Raw genomic sequence first — 17454 nt, forward strand, 5'->3', positions numbered from 1 at the left:
CGTGGTTTTTCAGTGGGCCCGTATATACGAACATCATATTTACCAATTCAAGTGTTTGCATTAATTAAAATACTAGTCTATTTTAGAAGACGTGTATTGACCTCTTTTTGTTCCTATACCAGATTTGAATTGACGCAACTTAACAGAAGCAACACTGATTGACAATACATTTCACATGCTGTTGTGCAAATGGAATAGACAACAGGTGGAAATTATAGGCAATTAGCAAGACACCCCCAATAAAGAAGTGGTTCTGCAGGTGGTGACCACAGACCACTTCTCAGTTCCTATGCTTCCTGGCTGATGTTTTGGTCACTTTTGAATGCTGGCGGTGCTTTCACTCTAGTGGTAGCATGAGACGGAGTCTACAACCTACACAAGTGGCTCAGGTAGTGCAGCTCATCCAGGATGGCACATCAATGCGAGCTGTGGCAAGAGGGTTTGCTGTGTCTGTCAGCGTAGTGTCCAGAGCATGGAGGCGCTACCAGGAGACAGGCCAGTACATCAGGAGACGTGGAGGAGGCCGTAGGAGGGCAACAACCCAGCAGCAGGACCGCTACCTCCGCCTTTGTGCAAGGAGGAGCAGGTGGAGCACTGCCAGAGCCCTGCAAAATGACCTCCAGCAGGCCACAAATGTGCATGTGTCTGCTCAAACAGTCAGAAACAGACTCCATGAGGGTGGTATGAGGGCCTGACGTCCACAGGTGGGGGTTGTGCTTACAGCCCAACACAGTGCAGGACGTTTGGCATTTGCCAGAGAACACCAAGATTGGCAAATTCGCCACTGGCGCCCTGTGCTCTTCACAGATGAAAGCTGGTTCACACTGAGCACATGTGACAGACGTGACAGAGTCTGGAGATGCCGTGGAGAATGTTCTGCTGCCTGCAACATCCTCCAGCATGACCGGTTTTGCGGTGGGTCAGTCATGGTGTGGGGTGGCATTTCTTTGGGGGGCCGCACAGCCCTCCATGTGCTCGCCAGAGGTAGCCTGACTGCCATTAGGTACCGAGATGAGATCCTCAGACCCCTTGTGAGACCATATGCTGGTGCGGTTGGCCCTGGGTTCCTCCTAATGCAAGACAATGCTAGACCTCATGTGGCTGGAGTGTGTCAGCAGTTCCTGCAAGAGGAAGGCATTGATGCTATGGACTGGCCCGCCCGTTCCCCAGACCTGAATCCAATTGAGCACATCTGGGACATCATGTCTCGCTCCATCCACCAACGCCACGTTGCACCACAGACTGTCCAGGAGTTGGCGGATGCTTTAGTCCAGGTCTGGGAGGAGATCCCTCAGGAGACCATCCGCCACCTCATCAGGAGCATGCCCAGTCGTTGTAGGGAGGTCATACAGGCACGTGGAGGCCACACACACTACTGAGCCTCATTTTGACTTGTTTTAAGGACATTACATCAAAGTTGGATCCGTCTGTTGTGTGGTTTTCCACTTTAATTTTGAGGGTGACTCCAAATCCAGACCTCCATGGGTTGATACATTTGATTTCCATTGATAATTTTTGTGTGATTTTGTTGTCAGCACATTCAACTATGTAAAGAAAAAATTATTTAATAAGATTATTTCATCCATTCAGATCTAGGATGTGTTGTTTAAGTGTTCCCTTTATTTTTTTGAGCAGTATATATATATATATATATATATATATATATATATATATATATATATATATATATATATATATTTAAAACATTTAGAAAAGCCTGCTCTCATCGGGGAACAAACATGTAAAAAAAAATAATAATATTAAATGCCAATTTTTGAGAATGAGGGAAGGGACTGACTTTCACACTCACTCCACCAACACAATGAGGAGGCGGTGCTATTGATTCAATAGGTTACACGTCACCACTTGTTTTCGGCACAAAGAAACCATAAAAATCATGTCACTTTCCGTAGGATTATGTAGCCACAGAATGTTTTTTAAATCACTTTAAGCCAATTGAGTTTGTATTTAGTCGAGATCATTCGAGTCACTTGAAGAGAAAACAACGCAGACAGACGAGCTTTATTGCCACAATCCTGTGAATGGACATTTATTCGTGGAGTGAAGCAGCAGCAGCAGCAGCGATAAACGATTTGAGAAATCATCAAATCTGAAGGCAGGTTTCTAACACTTTTAACAAGTATAGCTGTGACAATAAAATGACTTGTCGTTAATTTAGGCTACTGTCTAAATTGCGTTGGCTGTGAGAATGCACCCACCACAATCCTTGCCTTTGGCGCTAATGTTTGTGTGCGCATTCTGCATGGTTGGCATGGTGCACTAATGTTACAGTAGCCTACAAGCTACAATAATACTAGACTATTTGTTGATTTAGTGTATGTTGGTGGTAGCCTATGTGCGCTAGTGTTACGGTTAAGTTTGGATTGGATTTTATACTTGATTTTGAATTCTTGCCATAATCTGCGAAGCTGTAAGGTTAAATTTGACATGTCGCAGTAAACCAAGGATATGATTGAGGGGGAGGGGTATCAAATTGAACAACTCTTCATTTAAATAAAATCTAATTTTATTTGTCACATACACGTGTTTAGCAGATGTTATAGCGGGTGTAGCGAAATGCGTGTGCTTCTAGTTCCGACAGACAATATCTAACAATTTCACAACATATACCCAATACACACAAAACTAGTAAGGAATGGAATTTAAGAAAATATACAAATGGACAAGCAATGACAGAGCGGCATGGACTAAGATACAGTATAATATTATATAATAGAATGCAGTATATACATATGAGATGAGTAATGCAAGATATATAAACATTTAAGTGACTAGTGTTCCATTTCTTAAAGTGGCCAGTGATTTCAATAGGCAGCAGCAGCCTCTGTGCTAGTGATAAATTAATATCTTAGGCGCATTAGTCGATATTAAAGCATGTACGAGGCTGCTGAGACTCGTTTGAAATCTCCATAAGAGTAGTCCTAATGTTTCATAAAAAACAGTTGATTTGGTTCAGAATATATGGTTACTGCAGGCTACATTCTCCAGTGCACTCCAGGACATTGGACTTCAGCAGCCGATCAGTTTGCCCGCCATTTCAAAAGCCCGGGCTCTCAATTCTTCACTTCCGCCGACACGCCCATTTCTGGTAGGAGGGGGAAATAATAAGTGGCGGAACAATGAACAACTGATATGAAATGACACATTAATTAGGTTTCAGTTTGCCCGCCATTTCAAAAGCCTGGGCACTCAATTTTTTCATTGGCAGTGCCATTGATGGCTTACACCCGCTATAACATCTGCTAAACACGTGTATGTGACAAATACAATTTGATTTGATTTGAGTAAGAGCCAATTTATACTTGATCCGAAAATGTTGTCGGAGGTGCTGTATGGATGGTGTGACACTTGCGGAGCCACGCAGAGGCCAAATTGAGCTCCGTACCACTTTGCCATGCGCCTCTCACATTTTCTAACAATGCAGAGGGCTCGGTATAGCGCCGCATTGACATGATTGGGGGCGGGAGGTCCTGTATAAACACAAACGCACTTCCTTATAACAGCTCTGCAGCTCCGGGAAGAGCAAGAAGTATGAATGCCCTGACTTCTGCAGAACTAGAATCTGTTATGAACAGAGTGTACTAAGTTTTGTAGACGTTAGCCTTTGCCAAAGAAAAAAAAATCGCGTTGTTTAGAAGGAGTACATAGTCAAATTGAGTTATTGCACAGGCACATTTCACAGAGTAGTCGTTCCCTAAAGGAAATATGCAGATGTCCGCTAGAACGGGCCAAAAGGATCTCACTAGCTCGTGCTTGGCTCTGCCCACCTTCTTGCTTGTTCTGCCCACTATGACTCATCTGTTCCCATTGGAAACGACAGGCAGTGGTCTATCTTGGTTTAGTTATAAAAAATCTTTGCTAATACTGTCATCACCAACCCAGCTAATACTGTCATCACCAACCCAACTAATACTGTCATCACCAACCCAACTAATACTGTCATCACCAACCCAACTAATACTGTCATCACCAACCCAACTAATACTGTCATCACCAACCCAACTAATACTGTCATGTGGAATAGTGTTTTAATAGTTGTCTGGCTATACAGTAGTCTACCACTGACAGTAATACTTTCATGGTAATGAAATATTTTGAAGGTCCTGTGAACCAGACTGTGCATGAACTCTAAATGCCTTTTATTTATTGTGTTGGTCTTCAGATGTCAGCAAGAAAGGATAATTACAAACGGGTCAAAGCAGAGGTCAGGGCCACACTGAAAAGTTTGAAGTCAAAGAAGTTCCGACGATGTAAACGCCATCTGTGTAAGAAGATTGATAAGAGTGTTAAGAAGATGGGAGTGAAAGACCTTGTGGCGGTACTGATCAAGAAATATGGAGAAGAGGCCAGTAACATTGTGTCCTCCATTCTAAAAGACAGTAAATTGAGACAAAGAAAAGAAAAGAAAAGACAAAGTCAACAAGGTGAGTATAGGCATTACATTTCACATTTTAGTCATTTAGCAGATGCTCTTATCTTATTTTCATACTGGCCCCCAAACGTATGATTTCACACAGGAGTAAAGGAGGGATTTGGGGCTTAGCCTTGGTTATAGTATTTACTCAGTAGCATTTTGTTCTTCTAATAAAGTTGTAAGCATAATTGTTTAGGGTATGACATACCCGGTAAACTCCCCTCAGAATAAAAGATTGTGTGCATTGTATTACAACAGTGAATTTTATGACCTGTATGCAGTGTTTTCTGTATCTTATAGGCTTAATCATGGGACAAAAAAGGCCCTTTAATCTCTCTCTAGTCAATGATTCACATCTTTCCTCCATAGGCTTTGAGAATGAGGAGATTCCCATTAAGGAGGAGATGGATGACCAACAGGTAATTGGGCTTTGTTTTAGATGTGTTCTTTCCAGCTGCAGGGATTCTGAATGTTCCTATAGATGTGTATAGGACATTGTTTTTTTTCATTGGCAGTGCCATTGATGGCTTACACCCGCTATAACATCTGCTAAGCACGTGTATGTGACAAATACAATTTGATTTGATTTGAGTAAGAGCCAATTTATACTTGATCCGAAAATGTTGTCGGAGGTGCTGTATGGATGGTGTGACACTTGCGGAGCCACGCAGAGGCCAAATTGAGCTCCGTACCACTTTGCCATGCGCCTCTCACATTTTGTAACAATGCAGAGGGCTCGGTATAGCGCCGCATTGACATGATTGGGGGCGGGAGGTCCTGTATAAACACAAACGCACTTCCTTATAACAGCTCTGCAGCTCCGGGAAGAGCAAGAAGTATGAATGCCCTGACTTCTGCAGAACTAGAATATGTTATGAACAGAGTGTACTAAGTTTTGTAGACGTTAGCCTTTGCCAAAGAAAAATTTTTTTGCGTTGTTTAGAAGGAGTGCATAGTCAAATTGAGTTATTGCACAGGCGCATTTCACAGAGTAGTCGTTCCCTAAAGGAAATATGCAGATGTCTGCTAGAACGGGCCAAAAGGATCTCACTAGCTCGTGCTTGGCTCTGCCCACCTTCTTGCTTGTTCTATAATATAATAATAATAATATGCCATTTAGCAGACGCTTTTATCCAAAGCGACTTACAGTCATGCGTGCATAATTTTTTTTAACGTATGGGTGGTCCCGGGGATCGAACCCACTACCTTGGCGTTACAAGCGCCGTGCTCTACCAGCTGAGCTACAGAGGACCACTGCCCACTATGACTAATCTGTTCCCATTGGAAACGACAGGCAGTGGTCTATCTTGGTTTAGTTATAAAAAATCTTTGCTAATACTGTCATCACCAACCCAACTAATACTGTCATCACCAACCCTGCTAATACTGTCATCACCAACCCAACTAATACTGTCATCACCAACCCAACTAATACTGTCATCACCAACCCAACTAATACTGTCATCACCAACCCAACTAATACTGTCATGTGGAATAGTGTTTTAATAGTTGTCTGGCTGTACAGTAGTCTACCACTGACAGTAATACTTTCATGGTAATGAAATATTTTGAAGGTCCTGTGACCAGACTGTGCATGAACTCTAAATGCCTTTTATTTATTGTGTTGGTCTTCAGATGTCAGCAAGAAAGGATAATTACAAACGGGTCAAAGCAGAGGTCAGGGCCACACTGAAAAGTTTGAAGTCAAAGAAGTTCCGACGATTTAAACGCCATCTGTGTAAGAAAATTGATAAGAGTGTTAAGAAGATTGGAGTGAAAGACCTTGTGGCGGTACTGATGAAGAAATATGGAGAAGAGGCCAGTAACATTGTGTCCTCCATTCTAAAAGACAGTAAATTGAGACAAAGAAAAGAAAAGAAAAGACAAAGTCAACAAGGTGAGTATAGGCATTACATTTCACATTTTAGTCATTTAGCAGACGCTCTTATCTTATTTTCATACTGGCCCCCAAACGTATGATTTTACACAGGAGTAAAGGAGGGATTTGGGGCTTAGCCTTGGTTATAGTATTTACTCAGTAGCATTTTGTTCTTCTAATAAAGTTGTAAGCATAATTGTTTAGGGTATGACATACCCGGTAAACTCCCCTCAGAATAAAAGATTGTGTGTGCATTGTATTACAACAGTGCATTTTATGACCTGTATGCAGTGTTTTCTGTATCTTATAGGCTTAATCATGGGACAAAAAAGGCCCTTTAATCTCTCTCTAGTCAATGTTAAATGATTCACATCTTTCCTCCATAGGCTTTGAGAATGAGGAGATGGATGACCAACAGGTAATTGGGCTTTGTTTTAGATGTGTTCTTTCCAGCTGCAGGGATTCTGAATGTTCCTATAGATGTGTATAGGACATTGTTTTTTTTCATTGGCAGTGCCATTGATGGCTTACACCCGCTATAACATCTGCTAAACACGTGTATGTGACAAATACAATTTGATTTGATTTGAGTAAGAGCCAATTTATACTTGATCCGAAAATGTTGTCGGAGGTGCTGTATGGATGGTGTGACACTTGCGGAGCCACGCAGAGGCCAAATTGAGCTCCGTACCACTTTGCCATGCGCCTCTCACATTTTGTAACAATGCAGAGGGCTCGGTATAGCGCCGCATTGACATGATTGGGGGCGGGAGGTCCTGTATAAACACAAACGCACTTCCTTATAACAGCTCTGCAGCTCCGGGAAGAGCAAGAAGTATGAATGCCCTGACTTCTGCAGAACTAGAATATGTTATGAACAGAGTGTACTAAGTTTTGTAGACGTTAGCCTTTGCCAAAGAAAAAAAAATCGCGTTGTTTAGAAGGAGTACATAGTCAAATTGAGTTATTGCACAGGCGCATTTCACAGAGTAGTCGTTCCCTAAAGGAAATGTGCAGATGTCTGCTAGAACGGGCCAAAAGGATCTCACTAGCTCGTGCTTGGCTCTGCCCACCTTCTTGCTTGTTCTGCCCACTATGACTCATCTGTTCCCATTGTAAACGACAGGCAGTGGTCTATCTTGGTTTAGTTATAAAAAATCTTTGCTAATAATGTCATCACCAACCCTGCTAATACTGTCATCACCAACCCTGCTAATACTGTCATCACCAACCCTGCTAATACTGTCATCACCAACCCAACTAATACTGTCATCACCAACCCAACTAATACTGTCATCACCAACCCAACTAATACTGTCATCACCAACCCAACTAATACTGTCATGTGGAATAGTGTTTTAATAGTTGTCTGGCTATACAGTAGTCTACCACTGACAGTAATACTTTCATTGTAATGAAATATTTTGAAGGTCCTGTGACCAGACTGTGCATGAACTCTAAATGCCTTTTATTTATTGTGTTGGTCTTCAGATGTCAGCAAGAAAGGATAATTACAAACGGGTCAAAGCAGAGGTCAGGGCCACACTGAAAAGTTTGAAGTCAAAGAAGTTCCGACGATTTAAACGCCATCTGTGTAAGAAGATTGATAAGAGTGTTAAGAAGATGGGAGTGAAAGACCTTGTGGCGGTACTGATGAAGAAATATGGAGAAGAGGCCAGTAACATTGTGTCCTCCATTCTAAAAGACAGTAAATTGAGACAAAGAAAAGAAAAGAAAAGACAAAGTCAACAAGGTGAGTATAGGCATTACATTTCACATTTTAGTCATTTAGCAGACGCTCTTATCTTATTTTCATACTGGCCCCCAAACGTATGATTTTACACAGGAGTAAAGGAGGGATTTGGGGCTTAGCCTTGGTTATAGTATTTACTCAGTAGCATTTTGTTCTTCTAATAAAGTTGTAAGCATAATTGTTTAGGGTATGACATACCCGGTAAACTCCCCTCAGAATAAAAGATTGTGTGTGCATTGTATTACAACAGTGAATTTTATGACCTGTATGCAGTGTTTTCTGTATCTTATAGGCTTAATCATGGGACAAAAAAGGCCCTTTAATCTCTCTCTAGTCAATGATTCACATCTTTCCTCCATAGGCTTTGAGAATGAGGAGATTCCCATTAAGGAGGACCAACAGGTAATTGGGCTTTGTTTTAGATGTGTTCTTTCCAGCTGCAGGGATTTTGAATGTTCCTATAGATGTTTATAGGACATTGTTTTTTTTTCATTGGCAGTGCCATTGATGGCTTACACCCGCTATAACATCTGCTAAACACGTGTATGTGACAAATACAATTTGATTTGATTTGAGTAAGAGACAATTTATACTTGATCCGAAAATGTTGTCGGAGGTGCTGTATGGATGGTGTGACACTTGCGGAGCCACGCAGAGGCCAAATTGAGCTCCGTACCACTTTGCCATGCGCCTCTCACATTTTCTAACAATGCAGAGGGCTCGGTATAGCGCCGCATTGACATGATTGGGGGCGGGAGGTCCTGTATAAACACAAACGCACTTCCTTATAACAGCTCTGCAGCTCCGGGAAGAGCAAGAAGTATGAATGCCCTGACTTCTGCAGAACTAGAATATGTTATGAACAGAGTGTACTAAGTTTTGTAGACGTTAGCCTTTGCCAAAGAAAAAAAAATTTGCGTTGTTTAGAAGGAGTGCATAGTCAAATTGAGTTATTGCACAGGCGCATTTCACAGAGTAGTTGTTCCCTAAAGGAAATATGCAGATGTCTGCTAGAACGGGCCAAAAGGATCTCACTAGCTCGTGCTTGGCTCTGCCCACCTTCTTGCTTGTTCTGCCCACTATGACTCATCTGTTCCCATTGTAAACGACAGGCAGTGGTCTATCTTGGTTTAGTTATAAAAAATCTTTGCTAATACTGTCATCACCAACCCAACTAATACTGTCATCACCAACCCAGCTAATACTGTCATCACCAACCCTGCTAATACTGTCATCACCAACCCTGCTAATACTGTCATCACCAACCCAGCTAATACTGTCATCACCAACCCAACTAATACTGTCATCACCAACCCAACTAATACTGTCATCACCAACCCAACTAATACTGTCATGTGGAATAGTGTTTTAATAGTTGTCTGGCTGTACAGTAGTCTACCACTGACAGTAATACTTTCATGGTAATGAAATATTTTGAAGGTCCTGTGAACCAGACTGTGCATGAACTCTAAATGCCTTTTATTTATTGTGTTGGTCTTCAGATGTCAGCAAGAAAGGATCATTACAAACGGGTCAAAGCAGAGGTCAGGGCCACACTGAAAAGTTTGAAGTCAAAGAAGTTCCGACGATTTAAACGCCATCTGTGTAAGAAGATTGATAAGAGTGTTAAGAAGATGGGAGTGAAAGACCTTGTGGCGTTACTGATCAAGAAATATGGAGAAGAGGCCAGTAACATTGTGTCCTCCATTCTAAAAGACAGTAAATTGAGACAAAGAAAAGAAAAGACAAAGTCAACAAGGTGAGTATAGGCATTACATTTCACATTTTAGTCATTTAGCAGACGCTCTTATCTTATTTTCATACTGGCCCCCAAACGTATGATTTCACACAGGAGTAAAGGAGGGATTTTGGGCTTAGCCTTGGTTATAGTATTTACTCAGTAGCATTTTGTTCTTCTAATAAAGTTGTAAGCATAATTGTTTAGGGTATGACATACCCGGTAAACTCCCCTCAGAATAAAAGATTGTGTGTGCATTGTATTACAACAGTGAATTTTATGACCTGTATGCAGTGTTTTCTGTATCTTATAGGCTTAATCATGGGACAAAAAAGGCCCTTTAATCTCTCTCTAGTCAATGTTAAATGATTCACATCTTTCCTCCATAGGCTTTGAGAATGAGGAGATGGATGACCAACAGGTAATTGGGCTTTGTTTTAGATGTGTTCTTTCCAGCTGCAGGGATTCTGAATGTTCCTATAGATGTGTATAGGACATCGTTTTTTTTTCATTGGCAGTGCCATTGATGGCTTTCACAATTTTCAGTAGTCAACTGGGTGGGACTTGGTATGGGTTAGGAGGGATCATAGAATTCCATTCAGATCAGCAGGAGGGATCAGCCAATGAATTATACTACTGAGCAAGCATTCTATAACTGCAAGTGGCAGTAAATCACCAACCATGGCTCTGTACCTTTTATTTATTTATTTTACCTTTATTTAACTAGGCAAGTCAGTTAAGAACAAATTCCTATTTACAATGACGGCCTACTCCGGCACGACGTTGGGCCAATTGTGCGCCGCCCTATGGTACAGCCTGGAATCGAACCAGGGGGTCTGTAGTGACGCCTCAAGCACTGAGATGCAGTGCCTTAGACCACTGCGCCACTCGGGAGCCCAACCTGTTTAGACTATACACACTGCAGCACAGTATGCAGCTACACTCCAGCACAGTAGGTGGCGGTATGAACCTATTCAGTTTATTTATGAAGCGTCACTACACTCATAGAAGTAAAGAAGAAGAAATGGCCCACAATGGCTCTGGCCATGCTGTCACAGAAGTGGCCATTGCTGAAGATGGAAGATGCGCTCTCTAGTACATCTCTGATATGGGGTGGCGAGGCTAATCTGTTATTGTTTCTTTCCCTACACACCCAAGGTGACACCTCTGTCTAAGGCCAACCACACTGGAGGACCACCCGCTGAACACAGAGTATACACAGCAACTAATGGAAGCAACGTTTGTGTACAAACGTTAAATGGTGTTTCAGTTGGAAATAACCTGGATATAAAAAATATTGGTGAGAGAAGCCGGTGTCAGGAATTTGGGGCAAAACATGGGTGGATCTGTTTTTTTTTAAATTGTATACATCTTTGTAAGTTGCTCTGCTAACCTAGTTTATTGTGATGTTTATTAAATGTTTTTTTTTATATCTCTAGTCCATGTGTACCCTGTAAGGATTGACCGGCAGGTAATTAATGGGATTTCTTATATACAATCTTTATAAGAATATGGAGTGTTGCCACCATTAACTCTCTATATATTTTTCAAACTCTGTATTTGAAAGGATATTTGAAATCTAAATGTCTGTTTTGTTAATTCTTGTAGATGCCACAGTTAAGCCCAGTGCCACTGTATGACCACAGCAAGGAGAAGGGAAGTAAGTCAAATTCAGTTGTTATCCCAGTGGAAAAAAGTATACTAATTTCACCCAAAATAACACATTTGTTGTTCTTTTTTTGTTGCTCTTTTTCAAGACATCCTTCACATCAAAGACAAGATCAAAAAACGCCAGAAGGTGAATTCTGAACGCATACTAGAGGGTATTGAAACCCAAAGCACATCAGTCCTTAACAAGGTCTACACAGAGTTGTACATTGTCACCTGTGATTCTACCAGCATCAATAAGGAACACGAGGTGTGGCAGGCTGAGACGGCACACCTCAAAGACTTCTCTGAGGCCTCCGTCATAAAATGCCAAGATATCTTCAAGCCTGCTGAAGACGAAACTATCAGGTGTGTGGTGACAAAGGGAATCGCTGGCATTGGGAAAACTGTGGCAGCTCGGAAGCTCAACTTGGACTGGGCAGATGGAAAAGCGAATCAAGAAATCGATTTTGTATTCCTCCTATCTTTCCGGAAGCTGAATTTGATAAAAACCAAGTACAGTCTGCATGGACTTCTTCAGCACTTCTACCCTGAACTTAAATACATAAACGTTAAGGAGATGTATGATGAACATAATGTTTTGTTCATCCTTGACGGCCTGGATGAGAGCCAACTGCAACTAAAGTTTGATGAAATTGAAAACGGGCTGGTATCTGATGTGTCTAAGTCTGATTCACTGGACATTTTGCTTACAAACCTCATCACTGGCTATCTTCTCCCTAGGGCTCTCCTCTGGATAACCTCCCGTCCAGTAGCTGCCAATCAGATCCCTAGAGACTATTGTCATCGAGTTACAGAGATCAGAGGGTTCAATGATGCTCAAAAGGACGAGTACTTCAGGAAACACATCAGAGATCCAGAGATGGCCAGCCGCATCATCTCAGACATAAAAGCAACCCGGAGCCTGTACATCATGTGTCATGTACCGGTGTTCTGCTGGATGGCAGTAACTGTGCTTCAGGATATACTGAGTAAAGACAACAAGAGCAGGCCAAAGCCTCGATCTTTGCTTACAACCCTCTCTGAAATGTACATCCATTACACAAGGATACAAACAAGGATCAGTTTCGAGAAGCATGGACCAAAACAGGACAAACAACGTCCTTTGATGTCAAACAAAGACATCATTTTGAAATTGGGAAAGCTAGCATATAAGAACCTGGAAAGTCAGAATGTGCTCTTTACAGAACAGCACTTGACAGACTGTGATATTAGTGTCGTGGACGCTGCTACATGCCCTGGCCTGTGTACAGAACTTGTAGAATCAGAGCATGGACTGTATCCAAGGAAGCTGTATTGTTTTGTACACTTAAGTGTTCAGGAGTTCTTTGCTGCTCTGTACGCATTTCATGAATTTGAAAATGGCAGGATTGACTCAGTGAAAGCCTTAATCAAAAAGAGGAAAGGGAGTACTTTGTTAGATTTCCTCAAAGATGCGCTCGACATTGCATTAGATAGTCAAAATGGACACCTGGACCTTTTCACACGCTTCCTTTTCGGGATCTCTCACGACTCCAGCCGGGACCTCCTTCAAGACATTCTGGGAAAAACAACCAGCAGTTCAGAATGCAACAAAAAGTTAATCGGATATATCAAGATGTTGAAAAGGAAGGACATCTCTCCAGAGAGATGCATCAACTTGATCCACTGTCTGCTTCAGCTGAAGGACTACACCATACTACAGAATGACAACAACCAAGTCTCACCTTCAGACACACAGCCAACTCCATTTCAGTGTTCTCTCCTGGCATACATGTTCATTATGTCAGAGAAGCCTGAAGAGTTCGACTTCAGGAATAACAAAACTTCAGAGGAAGCTTTTCGCAGACTGGCTCCTGCTTTGCTGTCTTGCACTAGAGCGTTGTAAGTATCACTCACTATTTGTGTAGCATGTTTTAAATCGCACATGTCAGTTATAAATGGAAAAGTTTGTAATGGCAATTATGAACTCAATCTTTTTCACAGGCTCAACTTCTGTGACATCACAGTACTGGAGTGTGCAACTGTATCCTCAGTTCTCCAGTCTGAGAATTCTCGTCTGACAGTCCTGGACCTGGGCCACAACAACCTGCGCGATGAAGGAGTGATCCGCCTCTGCTGTGGGCTGCGGAACCCCAACTGCAAGGTGGAAACCCTGAATCTACGCCACAATCATGTGGGAGTTGGAGGTGTCGAGGCAATCTGCGAAGTGCTGACTTGTCCCACCTCAAAACTTCTGAACTTGGACCTCAGCTGCAATGACCTTGGGGACCCGGGGGCAGAGTTGCTTGCTGTTGCCCTCAACAAGCGTTGCAAGCTGCAAGCACTGAGGTATGTACAGCAGTACCAAATAAGAAAATGACACATTTGAAGGGGTTAATCTCTGTGCTGATCGCTGTGCTGATTTATGGATATAGATTGTTCTTCAATGTTCAATGTTTCTAGTTTTAATGTTGAAACAAATTTGTATTTTTTCCATAATTATTTTTCCTATTTTCATTTACAGGCTATCTGGCTGTTTGATCACACAGCCTGAGAACGTGTCCTCTGTCCTGGCCATAGCTTTGAGGTCAGAACCCTTCCAGATGAAAGAGCTGGATCTGAGCTACAATCCCCTCAGATACGTTGAATTGGATTTCCCGCTACAGCTGAAGTGAGTTAGATTGAGTAAAAAAAAATGCTTCTAAATAAAATATGAATGAGTAGAGCTAAACATTGAGAGATTAGAACTTGATCAATTAAACCATTTAATTAAAGGAATGAAACCTTCTAGCTATGAGCCTTGTTACATCCTAGTGTCATTATACTGCATCCCCAAGTAGTATGAGCATTTCCAGGCTTTCTTTCATTCCTCTTTATTTTGTGTCTTTCAGCATGGACCACACAGGAGAGAGCAGGAATAAACCAGGTCTGAAGAAATGTGAGTAAATATCCATTTGCCATTCTCACCTTGATGAACACAGTGATTGACAGTGGTCTCTGTAGAATATTTGACATATAGGAGGACCATGTACCAATTTATAATAGTGTCAGTGGCCCTGTGTAGCTCAGTTGGTAGAGCATGGCGCTTGCAACGCCATGGTTGTGGGTTCGATTCCCACGTGGGGGCCAGTATAAAAATAAAAATGTATGCACTCACTAACTGTAAGTCGCTCTGGATAAGAGCGTCTGCTAAATGACTAAAATGTGAATAATAATATAATAATAATATGCCATTTAGCAGATGCTTTTATCCGAAGCGACTTACAGTCATGCGTGCATACATTTTTGTTTGTGTATGGGTGGTCCCGGGGATCGAACCAAGCGCCGTGCTCTACCAGCTGAGCTACAGAGGACCACATGTAAATGTAAGTGTGACAGCAAAGCTTGTGTAGCAGGTAACTGAAACTTCTAATCTGCACATTTCAGATGCCAGTGAGCTCACACTAGACCCCAGCACAGCAAATCGTTTCCTGTCCCTGTCCGAGGGGAACAGGAAAGTGACGCGCCAGAGGAAGGCGCGAGACTATCCCAGCACCCAAGAGCGGTTCGATGAATGCAACCAGGTGCTGAGCAAGGAGGACCTCGGCGGGCGGCATTACCTGGAGATTGAGTGTCTGCATGACGTACATATAGGCATGGCCTACAAGCAATTAGAGAGGAACGGGGCCGGAGACAATGTAACGCTAGGACGGAATGCTGTTTCTTGGGCTTTGTACGCCTCAAAGGATAAGTTCTATGCCCAGCACGAAAAAAATATTCACAACTTACGGCTCCCTGAAATCAAATCAGATGAGTCCTATAGAATTGGGGTGTTTCTGGACAGGCCGGCCGGCCTCCTGTCCTTCAACAAAATCTCCTCAGAGTCTGACAAACTGACCCACCTGTACACCTTCCACACCACATTCACTGAACCCCTTTATCTTGGGCTTAGACTTCAATCTCCAACCTCAACCATTTCTCTCAAATAGTCAAATAGCCTACATTACATCTAAGCATTGTCTTTCAGAAAGTATATGTCCCACTGGGTGGGGAGGGAGAGGGGTTATAGAAGACTTTGTGGTCAGACTTAGGTTCTAAGCTAAGGAAGTATACTTGAGAACAGAATGGCCTGTGGGTTTACAATACTGTTATGTTGTATCTCTCCTTTATTCCTCTGAACAAAGAATTTAAAATAATGTGCTATCTACTGTATAGCCGTACTGACCATAACTTCATTTAAAAAATAATGTCAAAAGCTGGCTAATGATCGAACAATAGATCAAATGTTAATGTCTGTGCCTTCAGAAAGTATTCACACCCCTTGACTTTTTCCACATTTTGTTGTGTTACAAAGTGGGATTAAAATGGATTTAATTGTCATTTGTGGTCAACGATTTACAAAAGAAAAATACTCTAATGTCAAAGTGGTAGAAAATTCAAAAATGTATTACAAATGAAAAATAAAACACTAATATATCTTGACTAGATAAATATTCCCCAATCTCAATTTAATCAGGCTGTAACACAATTTTAATTCAGGCTGTAACAAAACAAAATGTGGAAAAAGTAAACGGGTGTGAATACTTTCTGAAGGTGCTGTATGGACATGTGTCTGTATGTATATAATGGATCTATATCTATGGAATGGAACGTTTTTGCACAATGCACATTAGGGACAACAATGGAAATAAGTCTTACATAAGTCTTACATTTTGTGATATCACGTTTCTTAAAATCTACAGTATGTAATGTGTGTGTGTGTGTTTTTAACTGGCAAATAAAATCAATAAATCAGTCAATTAATGCAATTGTTGTATAAATGTATTCAACGCCCAACCGTAGTACACCTCCTTCTCTCCTACCTTGCTGTTGAACACATCCTCCTCTTTATTGCAAAGCCAGTTGAAGCCAGTCCCTGCACTGTTAGAGGCATCATTTCTATGGATGTGTATATTACTAGAACATGATTAAGTGATAATGTCCGAGAAGCCCCGTAATGACAAAGCAAAAACAGGTTTTTAGAAATGTTTGCAAATGTATTAAAAATAAAAAACTGAAATATCACATTTGATGAAGATATATTGTCACGGTTTGATATATTGATGACCCGTGCCAATATATCTTCATCAAATGTGATATTTCAGTTTTTTATTTTTAATACATTTGCAAACATTTCTAAAAACCTGTTTTTGCTTTGTCATTATGGGGTATTGTGTGTGGATTGATGAGGAAAAAAACAATTTAATCAATTTTAGAATAAGGCTGTAACGTAACAAAATGTGGAACAAGTCAAGGGGTCTGAATACTTTCCAAATACACTGTATATATCCATAAAAATTATAATGTTGTTGAATTGTAATATATCTTATTTTTTTCATGCATTTTGAGGTTTTCTCTCTTGAATATGGTTACTTTCAAAGCCCTCTACCCCATCTAGTGTTAGTACAAGGTAAGACATGGAAGTGACTTGCAATGTGTAACTGACTTTTGTAACTGACAGCAGTTAGATTAATTAATACTACTAATAAGTCCACTTCCTTTTGGAGAATTGAATTTAACTAATGACCTACTAAATTGACCTACTCACTTATAACATAGTTTTTGGGTTTAATTCATGGAGAGATTGGGGTTACCCCTGGAGGTGGATCATCATGTGACTTCTGCCATGTAGCTGGATCACTGGCCTTTTCTCAATTGAATTTGCTCAACTCCTGCATCCTCTCTCCTCTGTCCTCTCTCACCTCCTTTTGAAAAATGTCAAAGGTAATCAAGGAGAGGCAGTGAGGACTCCTTCTCCACGTGGCGTCATCAGGCAAATTACTATAACGGGTGGATCCCAAAATAAATGTGTAAAGGGATATAAACTAATTTAGTTGTGCAAGACAATGCATAGATACAACGGTAAGTGGCATATTGTTATTAAACATGTAATTGCTTTTGTCCTCTGACAAAACAAAGCTGATTCAAGGGGGTGTGGCAGATTTAAAAACTCTGGTAGGATACACATGACTATCCTTGATGAAAGGTGGCTATGGAGGAGG

General features: G+C 41.4%; 1 protein-coding gene across 1 annotated transcript; it reads left to right on the forward strand.

Moving 5' to 3' along the window:
• Window positions 1-1864: 1864 nt before the first annotated feature.
• Window positions 1865-16393, forward strand: LOC311104556 (uncharacterized protein). The gene is made up of 15 exons (XM_084146426.1): window positions 1865-2116; window positions 4184-4445; window positions 4805-4854; window positions 6071-6332; window positions 6701-6732; window positions 7806-8067; window positions 10195-10226; window positions 10964-11105; window positions 11245-11276; window positions 11414-11465; window positions 11563-13336; window positions 13439-13783; window positions 13959-14105; window positions 14326-14372; window positions 14861-16393. The coding sequence occupies exons 2-15, from the start codon at window positions 4184-4186 to the stop codon at window positions 15400-15402; spliced, it is 3981 nt and encodes a 1326-aa protein (XP_084002552.1). The 5' UTR covers window positions 1865-2116; the 3' UTR covers window positions 15403-16393.
• Window positions 16394-17454: the final 1061 nt, after the last annotated feature.

The sequence above is a fragment of the Coregonus lavaretus genome (genome assembly GCF_964263955.1).
Source record: "Coregonus lavaretus genome assembly, chromosome: 28".
Classification (NCBI taxonomy): Eukaryota; Metazoa; Chordata; class Actinopteri; order Salmoniformes; family Salmonidae; genus Coregonus; species Coregonus lavaretus.

Bases quoted from the DNA above. Each gene is read 5' to 3' on its own strand.
- LOC311104556 (XM_084146426.1), top strand. From the start codon at position 4,184: ATGTCAGCAAGAAAGGATAATTACAAACGGGTCAAAGCAGAGGTCAGG. The intron at 11,277-11,413 runs GTAATTAATGGG...TAATTCTTGTAG, and splicing joins CTGTAAGGATTGACCGGCAG to ATGCCACAGTTAAGCCCAGT. The intron at 14,106-14,325 runs GTGAGTTAGATT...TGTGTCTTTCAG, and splicing joins GATTTCCCGCTACAGCTGAA to CATGGACCACACAGGAGAGA.